The 22,833-nt window shown below is 34.0% G+C and overlaps 1 protein-coding gene across 3 annotated transcripts; it reads left to right on the top strand.

Moving 5' to 3' along the window:
- The first annotated feature begins 479 nt into the window (after positions 1-479).
- LOC129453807 (hepatic and glial cell adhesion molecule-like) lies at positions 480-21,668 on the top strand. 3 transcript variants are annotated; one of them, XM_055218187.2, is made up of 9 exons: positions 480-1,086; positions 3,491-3,826; positions 4,017-4,094; positions 4,358-4,435; positions 5,821-5,899; positions 12,885-12,951; positions 17,686-18,015; positions 18,127-18,408; positions 18,505-21,668. In XM_055218187.2, the coding sequence occupies exons 6-9, from the start codon at positions 12,903-12,905 to the stop codon at positions 18,576-18,578; spliced, it is 735 nt and encodes a 244-aa protein (XP_055074162.2). In that variant the 5' UTR covers positions 480-1,086; positions 3,491-3,826; positions 4,017-4,094; positions 4,358-4,435; positions 5,821-5,899; positions 12,885-12,902; the 3' UTR covers positions 18,579-21,668. The 3 variants fall into 3 exon arrangements, with proteins under 3 accessions (XP_055074162.2, XP_073718006.1, XP_055074165.2); XM_073861905.1 differs by having other exon boundaries at positions 1,278-3,826; XM_055218190.2 differs by lacking the exon at positions 5,821-5,899.
- The last annotated feature ends 1,165 nt before the right edge of the window (positions 21,669-22,833 follow it).

Raw genomic sequence — 22,833 nt, 5'->3', positions numbered from 1 at the left:
TTTACTTTAAAAAAGTTTAATATTTTTTTAAATAAAATGTATTGTTATTTGTGATTGTCCAGAAGATGTATAGAAATTATGTATAGTTAAATGTTCAGTGCATTAGCAGCATATTGGGCAAGAGGGAACACTTGAGTTTGTTGCTGTCTTTAGTTTTCATCCGCTATGTGTTTTGAGAAGGTGTGAGATTTTGTGTAGTGCACACTGTAACACAGATAATGCTTTCTGTTGCTTCTGTAAACATTTATAAGCTTCCACGATCCATGTTAGATCATTTGTGATATATAATGTATGCTCAGGAACTTGTTGTGGTTAACCCTTTCCTAGGTCCTAGGTCTATCTATGATGCAAATATATTTTCATTATTGTGCCAGACGTTTGAAAATATGTTACTGAACATATGACATGTTCAAATGGAGTAACAGATTTAGAAACACATAATGCCCTGTGCTAAATAATAACCTTATTAGGTGACACCCATTGGAACCCATTCCTTTTATCAGTTAGAATAAGGTACATAATAAAATGGATTATAAAGACTTCTTTGTTGTTTCATAGTATCACTTTTATTTTTTTAAATACATAATACTTCTGATCCCTAGCTTCCATTAGATCTTTCTCTAAATCACAGTTTATTTTTGATCTTTAGCAGTTCATTTAAAAATAATACGGGTCCTGCTTTCTGATCTTGTAACTTTAAGATTTAAATACAGTGTAGTGTCACACATTGACAAATAATGTTCATAAACATTGTGAATAAACTTTAAAACCAATGCAATCTGAGCTAAACACACAAATGATCAAGTTACTACACGCCCCTTTGTTCCACCAAAACAGGATCTGCCTGTATAGGCTAAATTATGTTTTTCTTATGTATTTGTCAGTTGTGCAGGTGACATGCGCAAGTTTTCTCGTCAGTTAACAGGCATTTTTTGTGAAAAAGTAGACTTTATTTTTGCTATTTTGTTCAGTAAGATTATGTTTGTTTAACTGGATTATATCATTTTGTATGATTTGAGGAGTTCGATCAAACTCAAATGAATTTGCTTAAAAACGCTGTGCTCATCTATCTCTTTGTCTTAAATGGTAAGTCTGATTGCGTTTTACACAAGAAATGTACAAATAAAATATTATTAGCCTGATTTAGAATGGTGTACTCAAAAAATAAAACTCTAGTATACAATGTTAAAATAAATTTGCATTTAATTGATACTGAATAACTACAAAGTTTCACTATTGTTCCTTTACATGTTTTTATACAAAACCCTTCATTCCAGACGGTGCTTTTGTGCTCAGGTCTTGGTTGGATTTAACTGTTTTAAGTTAAGTTGTAGACCTTTACCAATTTTAATCCCTCTACAGTTTTAACAGTAACATGTTTGATATGTTGAAAAATGTGAAATTGCACATAAAACATGGACAGACATATAAGATAAATTAATATTTGAATGCTCCATTGGAATAATGTTTTTGTACCAAGTATTTAGTAAACATGCTGTACTGAATGTATGAAAACCAGTTATTCAACACTATTAGGTGGGACCTATTTCCACCCGAAAAAGTTAAAATTTACACCAAGTAAGGGATGGTCCACGGCTGGCCATCCATTGAAGGATTTTAATGCACGAGAGACGAAGAACCACCCGACGTGTATAGCGAAGGGTGGTTGCCTCTACGTAGTGCATTGGAGTCCTTTGATGCATGGCTAGCCGTGGATTATCCTGCTTATACCTTAGTCATTTGCCAAGTTAAAAACAAGTTAAAGCTCTAATTAATGTTTACGGTGTAATTTTTAAACAGACGGGTTAAAATTATGGTAATTTTCTTAAGTTAAGGCTCTCTCTCTCTTTCTCTCTCTCTCTTCAAGTCTTCTATTTCTTCTTGTGTCTGGGTCCATTTCTCAAAATTACCATATTCACCATACAAATTAAACAATATGCAAAGAATATCAATTTAGTCTACCTAAATATATGTCTACTTGTGCATTTAATCCACCCCTTCCAGCCAATCAGAATCGAGTATTTAAACAGACCATGGTATAATGGAGTTAAATGAACACTGGGCAATTTGCTGTGTATATTATATTATATATCATATTAACTGTCCATAGTCTGTAGTCGTGTTTTGGTTATAGGCATACCTATTACTTGTGTTTACTGGTCTCCAGCTAAGGAAAGTTTGTAAAATACAGCAATTAAAATCCTTCTTGACTCTCCATCCAAGTGTAATATTCACTTTTGACCAAAGAATTGTCTTTTAGATTAAATTGCATATGGGTTCTTAAATTATTTTTATACTGTATATACAGTATGTCACAAAAGTGAGTACACCCCTCACATTTCAGCAAATATTTTAATTCTCTTCTCAAGGGACAATACTATAGAAATAAATTTGGATATATTTTGGAGTAGTCAACGTGCTTGACTACTAAACTTTCCTTAAATATCCGGAGAGAAAAGAGCATTTTAATAATGATAGGAATTTGGTAGTGATTGGGATTTGCAATCCAGGGGCTGTACCTTAATCATACAGTAGGGGATTGGTTTACATGTCTAAAGTAAGAGGTGTGTTTCAACAGTAAGTTAAGTTTGCTTAATTATTGTTATACTTTATGATTGAATTTTGTTGTTGGGAATGAGATCACTGTACCACTTGCACTGAGCCATTTCAAATGATATCAGATTCAGATTCTTTGTGCATGTAATGTAGCATTTCATATACAGTTTAGGGGTGAGTTTTGGGGTCATCTGAACTTAAAGGAGGACAGGAGGGGGACAAAGGGAGACATATAGCTGCATTAAAAGTGCAGTGTGAAATTTTTAGAAGGATCTTTTGACAGAAATGGAAAATAATATACAAAACTTTATTATCAGGGGTGTATAAAGACCTTTCATAATGAACCGTTATGTATTTATTACCTTAGAATGAGGTGTTTTATCTACATACACAGAGGGTCCCCTTACATGAAAGACGCCATTTTGGGCAGCCATATTTCTACAGAAGCCTTTAGCTTACAATTTTTTTTACTAAGTTGTCTCCAATGATGACATGTTTGTCCGGTGGTGGCAGTAGTTTCTCTATGTGTTCCAAAAGCAAGGGGTGAGCCGTGGACTGAGCCGTTGGTTGCAATTCACAACCTCACCACTAGATGCCGCTAAACTTTACACACTGCACCTTTAAGGTGTGATGTTTGAAAACAAAATGTGGTTCTGTTTGAATTTCAATAAGAGTTTCTGTGGTGTAGATATTTCTCTTTAGATGTCCTTGTTGCTTCGGGTACCCACTGCACCCATGCTGTGTTCTTTAGTCAGGAACTGACATCATCCTTACAAGTCTTTCTTGTTAGGAGAAAACAAAGTATAACTGTTATTTAAAACTAGGACTATTACACTGTTTCCTAACTTGTTGAGACTTGTTCGTCTTTATAAAATAACATAATTTTCGATTTTCAGTAACATGGTTACTATTACATAGTGTTTCTGTGTTTCAGGTGCGTTTGGTGTTGATGAAGATGAAGTGAAGTTGTTATTGACTGAGGGAGAATCTGTTCCTCTACACACTAATATTACTGACATACAGACAGATGATCACATACTGTGGATGTTTGGACCTTATGGGCCTTGTACAGCTCAAATCTATAATGCAAGTATAGTTATGCATGAGTGTAATAAGTTATTTGGAGACAGACTGAAGGTGGACAGTCAGACTGGATCTCTCACGATCACAAACAGCACCATTAAAGACTCTGGACTTTATCAACTAGAGATCAGAGACAGAGAAACTAAGATCATCAGATCATTTAAGAGATTCAATGTTATTGTCTATGGTGAGTAAAAGTGAATCATCTTGCCATGTTTTCATATTTATTTTTATACTTCTGATGAAAAATTACAAATACAGAATAGAAAATCGTTTCTCTGTCCAATTAAAGCATCTCAGAACATGTTATAACAATAATTTGTTAGAAACATAAACATATCAAATATTTTACTTTACCTTCTCTTACATGTTTCTAGGTTCTCTGCCTGTTCCTGACATCATCAAAAAATCTTCACGACATTCTTTATTATCAGAAAGATTAGCAAACTCAAAAGGTATGTTGTGTTCAGTGTTGATTGTGACAAAAGTTGTAAAGAACATTATGACAATGAATTATAAAATAAAAATAAATTCCTCTAGCTATTTTTTTACTGCTAACATTACCAACCGTTTAACATAACCTGATCATATAACTTGTTATTATTAACCATTTGCATGTTATTTGCATTACATGGCCACATTTTTAAAAAGTAATGTTTTGTCAATCCATGTTTGTAGTTTTTGTAGTTCTGTTTTTAATTGGTTCTTGTGTCCCCAGGTGTTTCTTGTCATCTCGTTTACCCTTCAGTATACCTAGCCCTGTGTTTCAGTTGTCTTTGGCCAGTTGTTGTTGGATGTAAGTGTTAGTTTGTGCTTATTTCATGTGTTCATTGTTTTTGTTTCGGTTTTACCTTGTCTTTGAGATTATTTAATAAATTAATGCATTTGGATCTGAAGAAAGTATAAATTATAACTTAGAGTCACTAAATTAGTGAAGTGATAAATGAAGCAATCAATTGAACCAATTGCTTCGCAAAATTATTATGATAAAAATTTTTATTAATAATTATGATCACCGATTTAAAGCGCTTTAAACACCTAAATCTGTTGCCACCTGCTGATGAAAACATTGTAAAAGCAACATGATCTCATTCCAAATATTTTACACTTTTTACAAAAGAATTGCAGAAGTTTTTCTAAAAGTATATTTTAACCATAAAGTAAAAGTGTATTCTGTGTTTTTAATTTTATTTAAGGCAAACAAAACTCTAGCTCCACTTTTAATTAATAGTTTGTTATTAAATCTGTCTATGGGTGATTCTCATGAATTTAGACTTGCGAGGTGTCATGAAACATTTTGATAATAAAAGTAAATGCAAAGTAAGAGTATCAAAATAAGAAACATCCAGTTACAAACATCTCTTCGTGTACTATTTTGCACATGATTTCAAATGACATCATACAAACCAATTTTGTTGTTTTTTCCACATTTAAGGAGAAAATTTTCATTACCGCAACGTGCCCATGACTGGATTTGGGTTCTTTGACATGGAAATATTTAAAATTGGTATTTGGTGGTATTTGGTGATCATTGGTAAATGTAGAAACAATAATAAGGAATATAAATGTGTCCAAGACAAATTTTCTCATACTCCGCAACCATTTTCAATCATTGTTTAATCCCTCAATGAACATTTTCAAACAAAATTGTTGGAAGGGACATAATTGACTGTGACACTCAAGATGGCCACCAGATAAGCAGTTCATATTTTTTTCTCTCCAGATAAAAGTTGAAATTTTGTTTGTCATAGTACCTAGAAAACTTTTTAGTTCTCATTACCGAAACGTGAGTTTGTAAATGCATATATTTAATGTAATATCATGTTGTGGTAATGATTTTTTATAATGATAATCTAAAAAATGTAAATAGAAATATTTTTTAAATCCTCATAAGAAGAAATCTTATATGTGAAAAGAAATTGGCTTCAAGGGCTTTTTAAAAATTCTGATGCTGGACACCTGCTAAATCTGGATTTCGTGAGAATCACCCCTATAAACAAAAAGTAGGCAAAATGGTATTATCAGTCAGAAAGTTGAATGTTTTATGAACTTGCATAATAAAACTGACCCGAATTCACTTCATATTTAAAATTAGAGATAAAAACACACACAGACAGTGAGACAGACTGAGATTTAAGTCGTAGTCAAAGACAATAATAAAATATTTTTTGTGCATTACAGAACACAACCATTTTATACTGCTGATAGCTGTTGGTGTTGTAGTGTTGCTGTGGTCATAGCCTATCTGTACCAAGTGAAGGCAAGTATTCACATGAAAAAATATAAACCCAAAATATTGTTTTTAACTGATATGGATATTTTTTAAGTTAAAGCGTGCACTCAAAAAAAATGATTCATTGGATTAACTCATTAAAATTGTGGGCAGGATTTCCATCCAATATGAAGGTGTACCCCTTACTCATAAAAAACTGCTTTACCCAATAAAAATATATTGAGTTAGTCAAACTCAATTTAAAGTAAATGGCAATACTCAATTAGTTGCCTCAACTCAATTTAGTGAATTCTGAATAACTCGATTTAGCGTAGTTTGAATAACTCAATGTAGTGTAGTCTGAATAACTCAATACTGTTATTGTATATAAACGTTTTTATATCATACTAATTAGCATAAGCACATGTTAACATCCTTATTATAATAACATATGATACTTTGAATGAGCATGTGAGAAGAGATCTCCAAACAAGCACAGTTAGTGCTCATTGAGAGAAATACATCACATCCACAACCAAACCACAAGCGCCACTCTTCTGCACAATGGTAACCAAACAATTTATTAAAAAAAAATATATATAACGCAAACGCTTCTAAATCAATAAGATAAACAGACATTAAACACTATAAAGTCTTTCTCTTTACCTAAAAATGCATAAAATAACACTTAATTAAATAAAAATACTCTCCAAAAGCAGTTGCATGCAAAGCATGCTGGGAAATTCTTTTTCCAGAACCCAAACTCAAACTAATTGTGTTAACGCAATTAAAAGTAAATCAATAAATTATAGTACATATTCATTTTGTGTTAGACTAATTAAATATATATACTTATTGCTCTTAATGAGGTATTTTAAATTAATTGAACACAATTTTAATGTGTCAATTCTAAGAAGGGCTTGAATAATTTTTTTGAGCGCATAATGTAAGCGCTGGGAAATGTTAAGTTAACCTTATCACTGTGTGAAATGAATTGTGTGATCACTTTTTTTTTTTTAAATAACCACGAGTGCAGTGTTGTGTGGCAAAATGAAAGTGATAGGAAAAGTGAATCCTTTCTTCACACTTCAGACAAGCTTTCCTTCAAGCGTGCAACGGTCATGGATTGTATTTTGCATAATATTTATTTTATTTTATTTATTTTTTTACATTTACAGTAGAAAAATAATGATTTTTTGTCTTCGAAAATTTATGTTTTACTTAAAATATTTAAGTACATTTAATCATACACAGTAAAATCCCCAGTGTTAAATTAACACTGCTCGGTGTCTATACAATCCACACCAAGATCGGCGCTAAAAAAACACTAAATCAGTGTCAAAGTTAATAAAACAATGAAGCGATCGAGTCATCAATAGTGAACACCCGCCGGTCATTCCGTGTCAAATCAACTCAATTTTGGAATTGTTCCTGTCTTAAAATGTTTATTTTGTTGACTCTTTTTCTGGAGAAAGTAATACTAAAATGAGGAAGAAAGCCAAATTATTAAATGCAATAGATGAAATCACCATAGTTAAATGAACACTATCATCATCTCTGTTTGAAAACTAAAATTACAACTTGCTTGCAGAGTTACATGGATGATAGGTTGAACTTCTAAAGAACTGCTGTAAATCTGGTTAAAAAAGTAAGTCACCATTGCTCCGATTAGTGTTTCCTTTAGTTGGGTACTTGGGTCTTGAAGTTTGATGTTAGTTTTCTTCTGCTAATTGTGGCAGTGTGTTTATAAAACACATCTGTTAAAGCAGAGGAAGATGTGAGAGATGAAGTCTATAACTCATACTATGTTAATTAGTATGAAAGTATAAGTCTTGGGATTCAAAGATATCATAAAAAAAGTAATCACTGAATATAAGTGTAATTTATGTTCTGCCAACCCTGTGAGGCTCCCATGAAATCCAATAGTGCTGTGAAAGTCCACAAACCCTGAAGAGTTAAATATTGTTTACCCAAATCTAATCTGTGGTGTAAGTCAGACACACTGAGACATCAACAATCAGCCTATAAAACACAATCATGGTGACAATCAACAACAAAGCTTCATGCCGCAATGCATGCTGGGTACCAGGATTGTAGAAAACTCATTCATAAATCCCATCATGCATTGCAACATGACAAAAATTTAGCAACTTTCTAACCATTAACTGTCACCATTGTTGAGATTTGTATCAGAAATCATGAAGTCTCTCTTAAGCAAAACAACAACAACAACAACAACAAAAAAACGCTGAAGCATTACAGCAGTCTCATTCAATACAATGTCATTTGCATAGAGCTTTTCTATATGCCTGTTTCTTCATAATTAATTTGTGATCAAATGTTTCAATGATTTGTAGAGTAGAATATAATAAAAATAAACTGAGAAGGTCTGGAAGGTTTTCCCCTTACATGAAGCAATGAACAAGTGGTTTTACTAAAACATTGTTGCTATTGCTAAAAGAGGAGAGTTAGATCAGAGAAGACCAAGGGACAAATGCCTAACTAAAGGAAACACTAATCACAGTAGTGGTGACTTCAAGTGAACTCATAACGGGCACAAACTTAAGATTTGGTGTTATGCATTTTGTGATAAATGTCTATTTGACTTGTGAGACATCGCGTCAGAAAGAGGATTTGTCTACTAAATCACGCGTGTGGATGCTGGAATAGTTGAGCACTTGTATTTTGTTCTGACAGCTGTTTAGAAGTTTAACTTATCCATTTAAAAAATAACTCAGCAAGTTAACTTTTTATTTTCAAACAGAGATGCTGATAGAGAGGCAAACGTGAAAGCTTTTGGAGGCATACACCCAACAGTATTCATCTATTGCATTTAATAATTTGTCTTTCTTTATTATTTTAGTATTTTCTCCAGAAAACGAGTCATCAAAATAAAAATGTAGAGACAGGAAAATATCCAAAATGTAATTGATTTGAATGACCAGCAGGTGTTCACCATTAATGTCTTAATCATCACTTCATTATCCTATTAACTTTAACACTGATTCAGAGTTATATTTTTAACACCAGTCTTTTTTAACACCGATCTTGGTGTGGATTATATAAACACCAAATAGTGTTGATTTAACACTGGTAGAGTTAATTTAACACTGGGGATTTTCCTGCACTGTAAAAAATTTCCCTGTAAAAAAACGGTATTATGCTGGAAGCTGTGGTTGCCAGCATTGCACTGTTAATTTACAGCGGGATACTGTTATTAGGAAAAACAGCATGATACTGTTTTGTTACCTACAGCAGTCAACTGTTATTTTAACAGCATGGTACTGTTTGTGTTATCTACAACGGTTCTGCCTCTGTTAAATACAGTTCTACTTCCGTTAATTTACAGCTCCCCTATTTTAACAGTATGTTAATGTTATAATGCCCTGAAAGCAACTCATTTCATTTAGGAAACCAATAGCAGGATCCATTCAAGTTTATAAATAGATATATTTACATGGTGGTGTTAGTATTGTGAACTTAATTCATTTGAGTCCACTGAAAACAAATATTACTTCTAAAATTGAACTCCAAACATTTAAACTTTCACACAAATCTCATGTAGTTCATCACAAGTAAACTACACAGTTACTGCTTTAAAATAAAACAACAGGCAGTATAACATCAATGATTTACTGCCCATCCTTGACCTAAACAACCACACTACTCTTCAGCACAATGGTAACCCAAAAACTGAGACAAATCCTAACAAAACAGAACATTAAACACTAAGACGTATCTCACATTATCATCTTGTGTAAATCCCCTGATCAGTTTTTAAGTTCACATGATTTAAAAAAACAAAATACAAGGACTTTTCTCTAATGTCTGTGTGAAATTAACATATTTCTGTATGCAAATTTGACTGTTAGGTTTTCTGTTTCTAACAGCACATTCTGTTAAATAACAGTAATCAACTGGAAGCTTGGTTGCCAGCAAGATACTGTTTTTTTACGGTCTCCTTCGGACTGTTAAAAAACATTAGCATTCTGTGTTTTTATATCTTACACATTTAACCCTTTAACCCCCATCGCAAAATCCTTGGTGTCAAAGAACACTGCTTAATGTGTCCACACTACAAAGAGTAAAAGAAACAGACCCAATGTTGAAGTTAATGAGATAATGAAGTGATGATTAAGTGATTAATGATGAACAGCTGCTTTTAACAAACACAATCACTGAATGAAAGATGAACAAGAACCGAATTAAAGAGAAAACAAGCAGAAACTCAACTTACAGACTTAGATGAGACTCAAACTTACTCAGATTTCCTAAGATCTCACAAGAAGATCATCAAACAACTCCACAAACAGCATTACCATCTTCACTTATTACAAACCAGTATGATTTTATTTTAAATGTACATTAGCTCTTACTGAGAAGTAAATCATAAGGTGTGGTTTCCTGGACAGGGATTATCTTAAACCAGGAATAGTTTAATTAGAAAATATAACTAGTTTTAACAAACATGCCTAACATTACTTCTGTGCATTTTCAGGCAAAACAAAGGGCATTGATGTATTTTAAGATATGTCAGTGCAAGTTGTTTTGAGTTTGGACAGCTCTAGTCTAATAGTCTGATCCCTAAATAATAGTTACCATTCTCGTGATCAGCGGTTGCTTTAGTAGGACTCTTGATCCTTGGGCTTGCCTTTTGGTGTCATATTTATTCAGGCCTTTCAATGTGATTTGAAAGACATTGAATATGGCAAAAAAGTATAAGTAAAGTATTATCACTGACTAATGACCATTATGGTGTTAGTGTCATGAGTTAAAAGTAATTTACTGACTTTATGCAGAAGCTCATAAGTGGTTAGATGGTACGAAACTCTTTGTAGTAGTCTTATAATGTGACAGAAACTGAGTATTGAGGTAGCCAGAGGAATCTTAAAAACATTGGGAATAAATGAAATAAAAAACACAAGCAAACTACACACACAGACATCAAGAATCAGGCTATGAATCTCAACAATGGTGACTATGAAATGAAAAGCTTCATGCTGCAATGCATGCTGGGTATCAGCATAGTACAAAACTCATTCATGACTCCCAGCATGCATTGCAGCATGAATAAATTATGCAGATGAACTGTTTTCCCATTTTCTTTTGTCACCATAGTTGAGAATCATAGGCTGATTCTTGATGTCTGTGTGTGTCAGCTGAGGGCTAGGGTTTCACGTTCACCAAAGTCCATATGTATACAATTCTGTCAAGATATCAAATTACTGTAATAATAATAGTTGTAATGATTCTGATTCAAATATGTAAATACTCGATCATAAACATCCCTAAGTACTATTAATTGTTACGTTTAAGCTTCTTAAGGCTGGCGAGATAAACTACTGATCAATAATCAGACACCCAACCTCATGAGACTCTATCATCTCTTGGTTTTCTTTGCCATAATAAACATGCATCATAAAGACACAGTTACAGCAACCAGACTGAACACCAAGTCAAGAGCCCAACTAATGGAAACAGTGATCACCATAATGGTGACTTTAAAGAAAATGCTTGTAAAGTCTAGTAAACACATGTTTGTTCTCAGTAAGAACTTTTGTAAATGTATAACAGAAATAAAGTCAAAGTGGTTTATAAGTGAAGATAGTGGTAATGGTGTTTGTGTAAATGTTTAATTCTCCTCTGGTGATATATGGAGAGATTTAATGTGTTGTGTTATTTTCAGTTGATGTTCATCTAAGTCTTTGTGTCTGTAAGTGTTTCTGCTCATCTCTTCTCCTTTTATTTCTCTTTTCTTCAGTGATTCAGCATATCAGCAGCAAGTGTCCATCATTAATGCTTCAGTATCTGAACTTATTGACTTGATTTCAGGTGGATCATTAGGAAACTAATGTAGGGAATAGTGAATGAGGGTGTAGGGTGTGATTTGGGACGCAGTCTTAAACGGTGGACTCTCAGGGCCGTAAATTCACATTATTCTGAGAACTGATTTTTTACAGAATGCAGAATTTAACAGTATACTTCTGTTTTTGTTAAAAAACAGAATTATACTGTTAAATTTGGCTGTTTTTTAACAGCAATTTTTTACAGTGTGTGTACTTATTACATTTTATTATGTTAATGTGCAGTGTAAGTAATGTGGTACAAACAAATATTGTCCAGAAGACAATGTGTATATATAGAAATAAAGTTCTGGATATAGTTCTGGTATAGTCAAATGTTCAGTGCATTACTGTAGCAACAAGTTGGTAAAGAGGGAACAGCTTTATGATGCTCCATCTGCTGTTGTTTTTTGTTGTTGGGGGGTGTGAGGTTTTTTGTGTTGTGCCGCTGTCATACTACACTGTAATACAGTACGAATGCTTTCTATTGTGCTCCTGTAAAAGTTTAGAACCAGAGAAGGTACTTTTTTCTGAAGCTTCCTCAGGAAGAAAAGCACCTGCTGAGTGAGTGAGTGTTACAATCCATGTTAGATCATTTATGATATGTAGGTCAAGCAATGTGTTGAGGTTAACCCTTTCCTAGGTCTAACTATGATTCAATTATATTTTCATTATTGTGTCGAAAGTTTGAACATGTTACTGAACATATAACATGTTCAAATGCTAGAGTAAATGGGTACATTAGATCTATAGTTATGGTCTTTCTCTAAATCGCAGTTTATTATGCCTTTAAAAATTGGTCTTGTGCAGCTCATTTAAAAATAATAAGGCTCCTCCTTTCTGATCTTGTAACTTTAAGATTTAAATACTTTGTGGTGTCACACATTGATAAATTACGTTTAAAAATATTGTGAATAAACTTTAAAATCAATGCAATCTATCTAAGCTAAACACACAAATGATCTGAAACTCTTATGGACGAGTTAATACACGCCCTTCATTCTCATGTTCTGCCTGCTCCTGGTGTTTTTCTTATCTATTTGTCAGTACTTGCGCAGGTGACATTCTTGCATGTTTTCTCATTAGTTAACGGGTTGTTTTTCAGACAAAGTAGACTTTTTTGCTATTTTGGGGAGTTTCAGTAAGATTATGTTTGTTTCATTGGATTATGTCATCTTGTGTGATTTGAGGAGTTCGGTCAAACTACAATGAATTGGTTTAAAAACATCGTGTTCATATCTCATTTTTTCTTAAGTGGTAAGTCTGATTGCGTTTTACACAAGAAATGTACAAATAAAATATTTTTAGCATGATTGCCTAGTGTACTAAAAAATAAAATGTTTCATTTCAACAAAAAATAGCATAAACTTATACAGCATAAAAAAGACCTACTTGTACATGTCAGAATGTTTAACGTGATGTAAACTGATCTGCTTGAGGGTAATGTAAATTGAACAGCTCATGGCATTTTATTGTTAATTAAACTACAATATTTACCTGTTGTTACAATTATGGGTAAAAATATGTTATTTTTAATTATTGGAAAAAATTATTTGACTTTTGAAAATTATCTCACGACCCCCTCCCCCCTTGCTGTCTCGCGACCCCCTTGTGGGTCCGAATCCCTACTTTGGGAACCATTGCTCTATAAATTCTTAAAGCTGTTTGCCAGTAACTTACTGTAGATTTATATTTATTTAATTTATTATCAACGGTTTATTAACAGAAAAATTAATATTAACCCTGGAGAACCCACAAGTCAAATTTGGCCAATGTTAATTAATGCTAAGAGAAGGGTTCTTGGGTTCTCCAGGGTTAAACATTACCAACCTTTGTCTTTTCAGAATAAAATGAAAAGGACAGCCTCATGCAAAGGATTCTGGAAACCAGTTTTTTTTTTTAATTTTGGTTCCCAGAAATGCTTTGCATGAGGCTGTTATTTTATAGTCTCTGTACATTAATCCATGGCATTAAAAATAAAATAAAACTAAAAACATCAATTATACCAGACATAAAAACACTCCAGACACTGCAATATCAACACTTGTAAGCCAAGGAAAACAAGTAGGTTTTGAGTTTTCTTATAAAGTTTTCTTGAGTTTTCTTGTAGAGTTTTCTTGTAAAGATAACGTCTTGTTAATGTTTAATTTTTATTTATCTTTGAACAAACTCTTGCCAGTAAATAACATCAACTTGAATCTACAAGAAGTTACTGGCAAACTGCTGCCACACAGTAAATTCCCTGGTGTTAATTTTAACACCGGTCGGTGTACAAAATGGAACCACCAGCAGGGTGTTAAAGTAACACTGAAGCAGTGTTGAAGTTAATGAGATAATGAAGTGATGATTAAGACATCAATGGTGAACACCTGCTGGTCATTCTGTGTCAAATCAACTAAATTTTTTGGACATTTTGATTAGATTACTCTTTTTCTGGAGAAAGTAATACTAAAATGATAAAAAGAAAAATATTTGATGCAATAGATAAATACAGCAAAATCCCCAGTTAAATAAACACTGCTGGGTGTATATATGGCTCCATCTTTTTTAGAGCATTAAAAAGTAACACTGACGCAGAGTTAAAAGCTGCAATCTTTCACTTTTGCCTCTCTATCATCATCTCTGTTTGAAAACTTAAATAACTTGCAGAGTTATTTTCTAAACCTGGATGATAAGTTTAACTTTTAAACTGCTGTCAAAAACAAAATACAAGTGCTCAACTATTCCAGCATCCACACACGTGATTTAGTAAACAAATCTTCTTTCTGACGAGAGTGTAATCACAAGTCAAATAGACATTTACCACAAAATGTATCACATTAAATCTCAAGTTTGTGTTTGTTTTAGATTTATTTGAAGTCACCATTATGGTGATTAATGTTGCCTTTAGGCATTTGTCCCTTGACCTTCACTGAACTAACTCTCCTCTTGTTGCAACTTGCAATTGCAACAGTGTTTTATTGAGATCGCTTGTTCGTTACTTGATATAAACATGTTCTGAGGGCAGAAAGAATGTGATTGGTTCACAAAAACGACCAATCAAAATGCTCGTTACTGGTTTAAGCCCTCAGCGGAGCCTCCAAGGCAGCTTCTGCAGTGAAGCAATTAGAGCTCACCGTTGGTCAGATGAGTAGCGCAGATATGGTAAGATAGGAATGAGACTGTTTATGAATTCAGCTCGAAACGTTTCGAGCATTTAAGTGACGCGTTTTCACGTGTCCGTGGCATGACTTTCTTTTTTGTGCCAGTTTCACGGATTGGTTACTCAATTTTTTTTTCTTTTTTCAAACCATTGTCGATTGGGGTTAGATTTTTAAACTATTCTCACACGAGGATAAAGTTGGTTTTGGGTAGTGATGTTACGTTTGACACCGAAGCTTCGATGCTTGCTTCAGACTCGAAAAGTCCTTGCAATGAACCACTGCTTCGGAGCTTGTATCGTTACGTCACTAGTCACGTGAAATACGACGTCTGAAGCAAACACACTGGTTCATTTCTCTAGTGAACCACACGACTGCTTTGATAGCCCAATCCGACGTTGACAGGTTTGAAACTGGCGGCTTTATTTTCCACACAAGTGAAGCCAAACCATAGAAAAGCTTTCTAAACAATTTTTGTGTACTCCAGCATCATCTGTTTCATGTGAGAGAATATTCTCCAAAGCTGGTGAATTTGTTAAAAAAAGAAAGAAATCGCCCACATCACCAAATGTGTAGCCTATTAGGCTATATTATAAAATTATTAAAAAATATAAAATTATATTATAATTAATATAAAATTATATTTCTGAATAAAACCACATCATTTAATGAATAACGTTATCCTCCACATTGTCCAAGCCCTGTCCAGTTGCCCTCTGCCACATTATAAATACATTTTTAAATACATAAATGTCCAGTTATAGTAAGTTGTAGAGTGCTGTCTTCTACGGCTAAATATTCACACACAAACACATCTCATGTTCAATGTTTTATTGAGGGTTTGAAACATGAACACAGCCCAAATGGGGCGGGTACATTAACCTACTCGCATTGTCAGCTTTGTTGCATTACATTTACTTCACCAGCAGATGGTGGTGTGCACTTTCTGTTTGAATGAAGCTTCGAGTAATGAACCATTTTCGACACAATTGTATCGGAAAGCAATAATGCTTCGAAACGCTTCATTTGGCCATCACTAGTTTTGGGTTAAAATGACATTGTTTATACATTTATTTGTCAGATATTAAATTGCTCTTGCTTGTAGTTGGGGTTAGATTTGGGTTAGGGTGAGGATGTCATTTTATGTAACAGAAAGTTGTTCTAACCCCAATCCCAAGCGACAATGGTAAGAAAATAGGAAAAACAATTGAGTAACCAACACGCGAAACCGGCACGAAAAAGAAAGTCGCGCCACGGACACGCGAAAACGCATAACTTAAATGCTCGAAACGTTTCAAGCTGAAGTCAAAAACAGTCTCATTCCTATCTTACCATATCTGCGCTACTCATCTGACCAACGGTGAGCTCGAACTGCTTCACTGCAGAAGTTGCCTTGGAGGCTCCGCTGAGGGCTTAAACCAGTAACAAGCATTTTGATTGGTCGTTTTTGTGAACCAATCACATTCTTTCTGCCCTCAGCACATGCTTGAGCAAGGAAAACTCCCACGAGCGAGAAAGAGAGAGAAAATAAGGAATTGACAGCACAATTGAGCTTGAACTACAACAAACCACCATCATTGTGATCAGTGTTTGCACTTCATCCGCTCATTTGCATTTTGAAAAACACACCCAAAACGAGACATTTTTGCTCAAACCTACAAAGTGGCAATGCTAACATTTTCATGATATGACCCCTTTAAGACTATATAAATTCTTGCAGTACTGTTGGACTTCAAAGTACCACAATGATGATAAAACATAAAATTACACAGCAGCTTTACTCAAGTATTAATTTTTCAATTGATTTGCAAGACATAGGCTTCACTTAAAAATTTGTACAGCAAGAGTTTAAGACTTTATTTATCTCATCCTCTTCTGACCTAACAGATGTGTTTTATAAACACACTGTCACGATGAACAGAAGACAACTAATACTAAACCTCAAGACCCAAGTACCCAACTAAAGGAAACACTAATCAACACAATGGTGACTTCCTTTTTTTAACCAGATTTACAGCAGTTGTACAGAAGTTAAACTTATCATCCATGTAAGCAAGTTGTAATTTTCGTTTTCAAACAGATATGATGATAGAGGGCAAAAGTGAAAGATTACAGCTTTTAACTCTTCTTCAGTGTTACTTTTTTACACTTTGTAAGATGAAGTCATATATACACACGCAGTGTTCATTTAACTCTGGGGATTTCATCTATTGCATTTAATATTTTGTCTTTCTTTATTGATTTTTATAAGGCAGTGGCTGGAAGTCAGCTGTAGTTCTTGTATTTTTGGTCCTTCAGTGATTTATTGTCATCAGGTGTCTTCAACAATCAAATAATCATCACTCAAATTAACACTTAATTATCTTATTAACTTTAACACTGCCCCAGAGCCACTCTCAACACCCCGCCGGTGGTTCCCATATGAACACTGACCGGTGTTAAATTAACACCAGGGAATTTACTGTGCAGTAATACTGTAATTTCTACAGATTTTTAAAGTATATACAGTAATTAACATCCTTTTTGACTCTCCATCCAAGTGTAATAGATTTGCACTTTTGAGAACCAAAAGAACTGTCTTTTAATTGCATAGAGGTTCTTAAAATTGATTTATTTTAAATATCGTTTATTTGTCTGTAATTTGTCTTTTGATGTGAAGCCAAAGTAAAAATGTAATTTTACTAAGTAAATATCACAATAAAAAACCTGAAACTTGAGGTTCAAAAACAATGTTACGCCTAATTTACTACAGTGACTTGTTCAGATTTGTCTAGCCTACATAAATAACATCATTTTCGATAACTTTTGATTTTTAGTAACTTGGTTTGTATTACATGTTTCTGTGTTTCAGGTGATTTTGTTAGTGATGAAGTGAAGCCAGATGAAGTGAAGCCAGTGATTGAGGGAGATTCTGTTACTCTATACACTGATATTACTGACATACAGAGAGATGATCTGATACTGTGGATGTTTGGACCTCAAGAGACTCGTATAGCTCAAATATATATGAAAGACATTATGTTTACCATGAAGGAGATATTTGGAGACAGACTGAAGCTGGACAGTGAAACTGGATCTCTCACCATCACAAACATCTCAATCACACACACTGGACTTTATAAACTACAGATCTTCAGGAAAACAGAAACTAAGTACAAGAGATTCAGTGTTATTGTCTATGGTGAATATAACATGCTTTTCCCTAAAATGAATAGGTTTATAAAGTGTAGAATTTTTAAGTGATTTTGAATCTTTATTCAATTTGTATTAATTATGTCTTACGTATTTTCAGCTCCTCTGTCGGATCCTGTCATCGCCAGAAAATCTTCATCAGGAAGATCATCAAGCTCAAAATGTGTGTTATTGTGTTCAGTGTTGTATGGGAGAGATTTGAGTCTGTCCTGGTACAAAAGAAACAGTTTATTGTCCAGCATCAGTGAGCCTGATACAAACAACAAACTCTCTTTAACTCTGGAGGTGGATTTTCAGGATACAAACACATATAGCTGTGTGGTAAACAATCCCATCAGACACCAAACTCTAGATCTTAACAATGTCGATCAGAAATGTTCAGGTAAGATGGTTTGTGATAAAAGTTACCCAATGAGACACAGACTGATATAATATTTAATCAGTAAAGACAATATTAATGATTGATTTTCTTTCTCAGGACTTTCTCTTGAACTCAAGCATCCTCTTGTACATGTCATTGTGCTGTTGGTTTCGTTCAGTGAGCTGGGATGAGTTACTGTTGCAACCAGCAAGAGAAGGCGAGTGCCTACATGGAAAAATGTGAACTTACACAGCAAAATCCCCAGTGTTAAATGAACACCGGCTCAGTGTTTATATGGGTACCACCAGCAGGGTGTTAAAAGTAACACCGAAGCAGTATTAGAGTTAATTAGATACTTTAGCAATCATTTGAGTGATTATTTGATTATTGAAGACACCAGGGGCCCGTTTCAGAAAGGTGGTTAAGTGAAAACTCGGAGTTTGTTAACCCTGAAATAAGGGAAACTCTGAGTTTTCTGTTTCAAAAAGGGAGGTAGGTTACACCTGAGACAGCGGGGTAAGTCAAGCCTGTTTCAGAAGGAGAGGTAACATACTCAGAGTCTGTTTCCAAGGTAACTTACTCTGTGAACCTAACCTGGTCGGGAGCAGGTTTTATCCTTTAAACTCTGAGTTTCTTGTGGTCTCCTCCCCTTTTTTAAAGCAGTGTTTAATCTTGTTAGTTGCTTTAGTACATTCATTCATTGCGCACATTTTTATTATGTACACTGTAAAAAAAAATTTAGCTGTGTTTAAGTTATAATTAAATTGCCAGTGCAAACCATTTTAACTTACTACTTTATATTTTTATATATTACACTAAACTTTCAACTAAAAAATTAAAACAGTAAATTGAAATGACTTGTAAAGCTAATATGATATACTTAGGTGCATAGATCGTCTTAGTGACTAAAATGTCAAGTACTTTTATAGAGAATCCTGTAGATGATGATGTTGCATTCATTTGTAGAAAGTTTAGTTAGATTTATGTCGCGAGAGGATTTTGAGACCCCGAGTGTTTTTTTGTTATATCCACTTACATTTATGTGAGCGAAATTATTATTTTTTGCAGTCATTTTAGATATATAAATATCCTTATATGACTAATATCAGTCTTTGTGGTGCTCTTACATCTATACAGTTGCCTTGACATTTCTTATGTAACCACATGTCATTATCGCTGGTCTAGTGGGTAGTGCTGTGTGCAGTAGTTAGGGCAGACGTACTGTTGGCAATCAGAGTTCGAATCCCGGATCGGTGAATTTTTGTTTTATTCATGACAAACATTTGTAAAGTTCGTAGCCTTATATGACAAAGTATTATGCTTAATTTCATTTTTAGCTGAGCTGCTGTCATCTTTTTGTCCATGGGATTGCATATGCATAAAAATGAATATAATAACGTACAGTCCTCAGTTTATTTACTTCTGATATTTTAACTGTGATGAAAAATTAAATGTACGCATTTACTAGAGTAGCAATTTACAAAAACAACTCTTTTCTTTAAAATATATGCTCGTAGTTGCTGTACACTTGTTTTTTTCCAGTCACTGCCTTAGATAAAATCAACTGAAAAGACATCTCTCTTATTACAAACCAGACTGACTTTTGTCTACTTTGAAATTGTTTGGTCACCATTATGGTGATCTGTGGTTCCTTTAGTTGGGCAGTTTGACTCTTAGAGGCTGTTTGCGCTTGGCGTTGACATGTGTTTTCGTCGATCGGATCACAAGTGGACGAGAGAGACCCATGACGTTTACACCTGGTATTTAAATCCGTCTCTTTTGTCCACTTTCGACCGCTTCTGTGCTGAATACTATGAGGGGTGGTCTGTGAGACGGTGGGCGAGTCTCTCTGCTGTCATTCAAACCCGAGCGGGAGTAATTATGAGTTTACATGGATGCAAACTAATATTAAGTCGGAGTGCACTGCTTGTTTAGCAAGTAAACATGCTGCACAGTGTTTTGTACATGAGTATGTAAGAGCTTTCTTTGAATTTTCAGCGCAATTGATGAAATAGGATCGCGCAACTTTCACACGCTTTCAGAACGAAACTACGGAGATCAGCCGCTTAGTTCTATCAATGAAAGGCTAAAAATAGCGCTGTTCACCGAATGTTCACGCCAGAAGTAAAAAAAGACGTAAAACTTGTGTTTAATACCTCAGATTAGATAAATGGGCGGAGAGAAGGCGGTCGCGTGTGGCTGTTCGAACGTATTCAACCACATGTGCGTTCCGCAACTCCAAAGCGATCCGATCGAATGTGGTTTCGACCACCTCTGGATGTGGTTGAAAGTGGTCGAAAGTGGACGAGCTCAAAACGTTTTGAACACCGTTTACACCTGGCATTAACGTCGTCCACTTGTGATCCGATCGACGAAAACACATGTTAATGCCAAGTGTAGACAGCCTCTTACTTTCCTTTTGAGGTCTTTGCAACAGTGTTTACTGAACACATTATTTGTTGTAAAGGTTGTTAATGTAAAATTTATAAAGTTTTTATAACAGAGATTGTAGATTTAAGTAAATTGTTTACATAGTCAAAGAATTCAGTATTCATGGAAAATAAAATGTTGAAAGTGTTAAATATGTACACTACTTCAAGAGTAAATTTGTACACATTTGTACATTTTTACATCCAACAGCAGTGTGGATAACCCTTTAAAGTGTTATTTTCTCCGACTAGTGTTAAAATGTACACCCATGTAAGATTAAATACACACCAACAGTGAGAGTTTTTTCACCCAAAAGTAGTGTCTGTATATCCCGTTGGTGTTATCTTCTCTGAAAAGTGTTAAAATGTACACCATTGTAAGATTAAATACACACCAATAGTGATGTTTTCTGCATCCAAAAGTATTGTATTTATATCCCATTAAAGTGTTTTCTTCTCCCAGTAGTGTTAAAATGAACACCCTTGTAAATACACACCAGCAGTATTAATTACTCATGCAATAATATTAATTGCGTTTGTTAATTAAGTGATATTGATTACTTTTACTGTACTAATTTTATGTGACAAGCACACAATGATGAAACAAACATATAAAATCCTTTATATTTCTGTAAGTGTCTTTTTTGCCGTTTGTTGAAAGAACAGAAATCATTTCAAAGACATGTATTGAATGCAATAGGAACTTCCTTTTCTGAATAATCAGTAATAAGTGCAAGAACATAAAACAATATGTAAAACTGCACTGTAAACTACATTTTAAAACAAATTTAATTCAGTACAAGTTTGCAACTCATGGCTAAACTCATTTAAATGTAAAATTTTTCTTTAATATTCTTTCTTAACATTGTACGCATGACCATACCATTATAAAAATAACAATACTATTCTTTCACCCTTAAAAGCATTCAAGTATCAATTCAATTGGATTGTCATATTATTGTAATAACATTTTACAGGTATAGAAACAGCAAATGTAAAGTGCAGTATTAAACATCTTCACTTACAAAACTATGCACTGGAACAACATACAAATACGGTTCTTCAAAACCGTAGGATGCTTGTAAATCAAATGGTCTGAAAAAAGGAATATCCTCTACTCTTAACAGACCAAAAACATTCTGTTCTCTAACATGGTAAGCATGAAGATGCTCCACAAAACCAACAGTTTCAAAGTCTTTAATCACCAAAACGTTTTGGTCATCTATTAAAACAATTTCAGCAATTTAACTAAAAATTGGTAGGTCCTTCTCAATTTTAGTGCAAACCAGTAGATCACTATTATATTCAGTTCCAGAATGTTTTAACCATGAAGTTACTGTAATGTAATGATCTGAATAATTTGGATATTTGTTAAGAATAATGTCACTGTACAGCAAATCCTCAAGCTCTAGAGTTTTTAAGGGCCCATACTCAACATTTTTAAAGGGCAAACTTTCCCAGTGGTAAGCAATTGCATATTGATGTTTTAATGCAAGAGACTTTGTGATGTTTTTAAAAAATTTTACACTGTTTTTAAAAAACTTATGTTTAGCCTCGAACCGCATGGTCCATACATGTACTAATGGACCAATCTTGCGTATGCAACGCGGATAATGTAACATGTAATGGTGTTTCGGAATTAAATTCTTGTGTGGATATAACTCTTTAAAAAGACAATGATGATCCACAATAAGATGTTTTAGATAGTAGGTCATTCCTTCTGTGATTACAGGACAAAACACTATGTTTATAATCTGCAACAACAGAAGTAGTAAATGCCAGTGCTTATTTCCCTCATTAACAATGTCACCAAATATTAACGGAATATTCCGAATCAAACAGAATGTCTGAATGACATTTAGTCCAATACCATTCCCTGCCTGGTCTAGATTTAATCTAGTCGGACGATTTTTTCGTTCCAACACAGGAAAATCCCCAGTGTTAAATTAACTCTATCAGTGTTAAATCAACACTATTTGGTGTTTATGTGGTCCACACCAAGATCGGTGTTAAAAAA

Source organism: Misgurnus anguillicaudatus, chromosome 23 (assembly GCF_027580225.2).
Source record: "Misgurnus anguillicaudatus chromosome 23, ASM2758022v2, whole genome shotgun sequence".
Lineage (NCBI taxonomy): Eukaryota > Metazoa > Chordata > Actinopteri > Cypriniformes > Cobitidae > Misgurnus > Misgurnus anguillicaudatus.
The sequence above is the reverse complement of the archived record's forward strand: the minus strand, read 5'-3'. Positions and strand labels throughout refer to the sequence as shown.

Excerpts from the sequence above, each read along its gene's own strand:
- LOC129453807 (XM_055218190.2), top strand. The coding sequence starts at position 12,903 with ATGAATTGGTTTAAAAACATCGTGTTCATATCTCATTTTTTCTTAAGT. Across the intron at positions 12,952-17,685 it reads ATCTCATTTTTTCTTAAGTG|GTGATTTTGTTAGTGATGAA; the intron begins GTAAGTCTGATT and ends TCTGTGTTTCAG. Across the intron at positions 18,409-18,504 it reads TGTCGATCAGAAATGTTCAG|GACTTTCTCTTGAACTCAAG; the intron begins GTAAGATGGTTT and ends TTTCTTTCTCAG.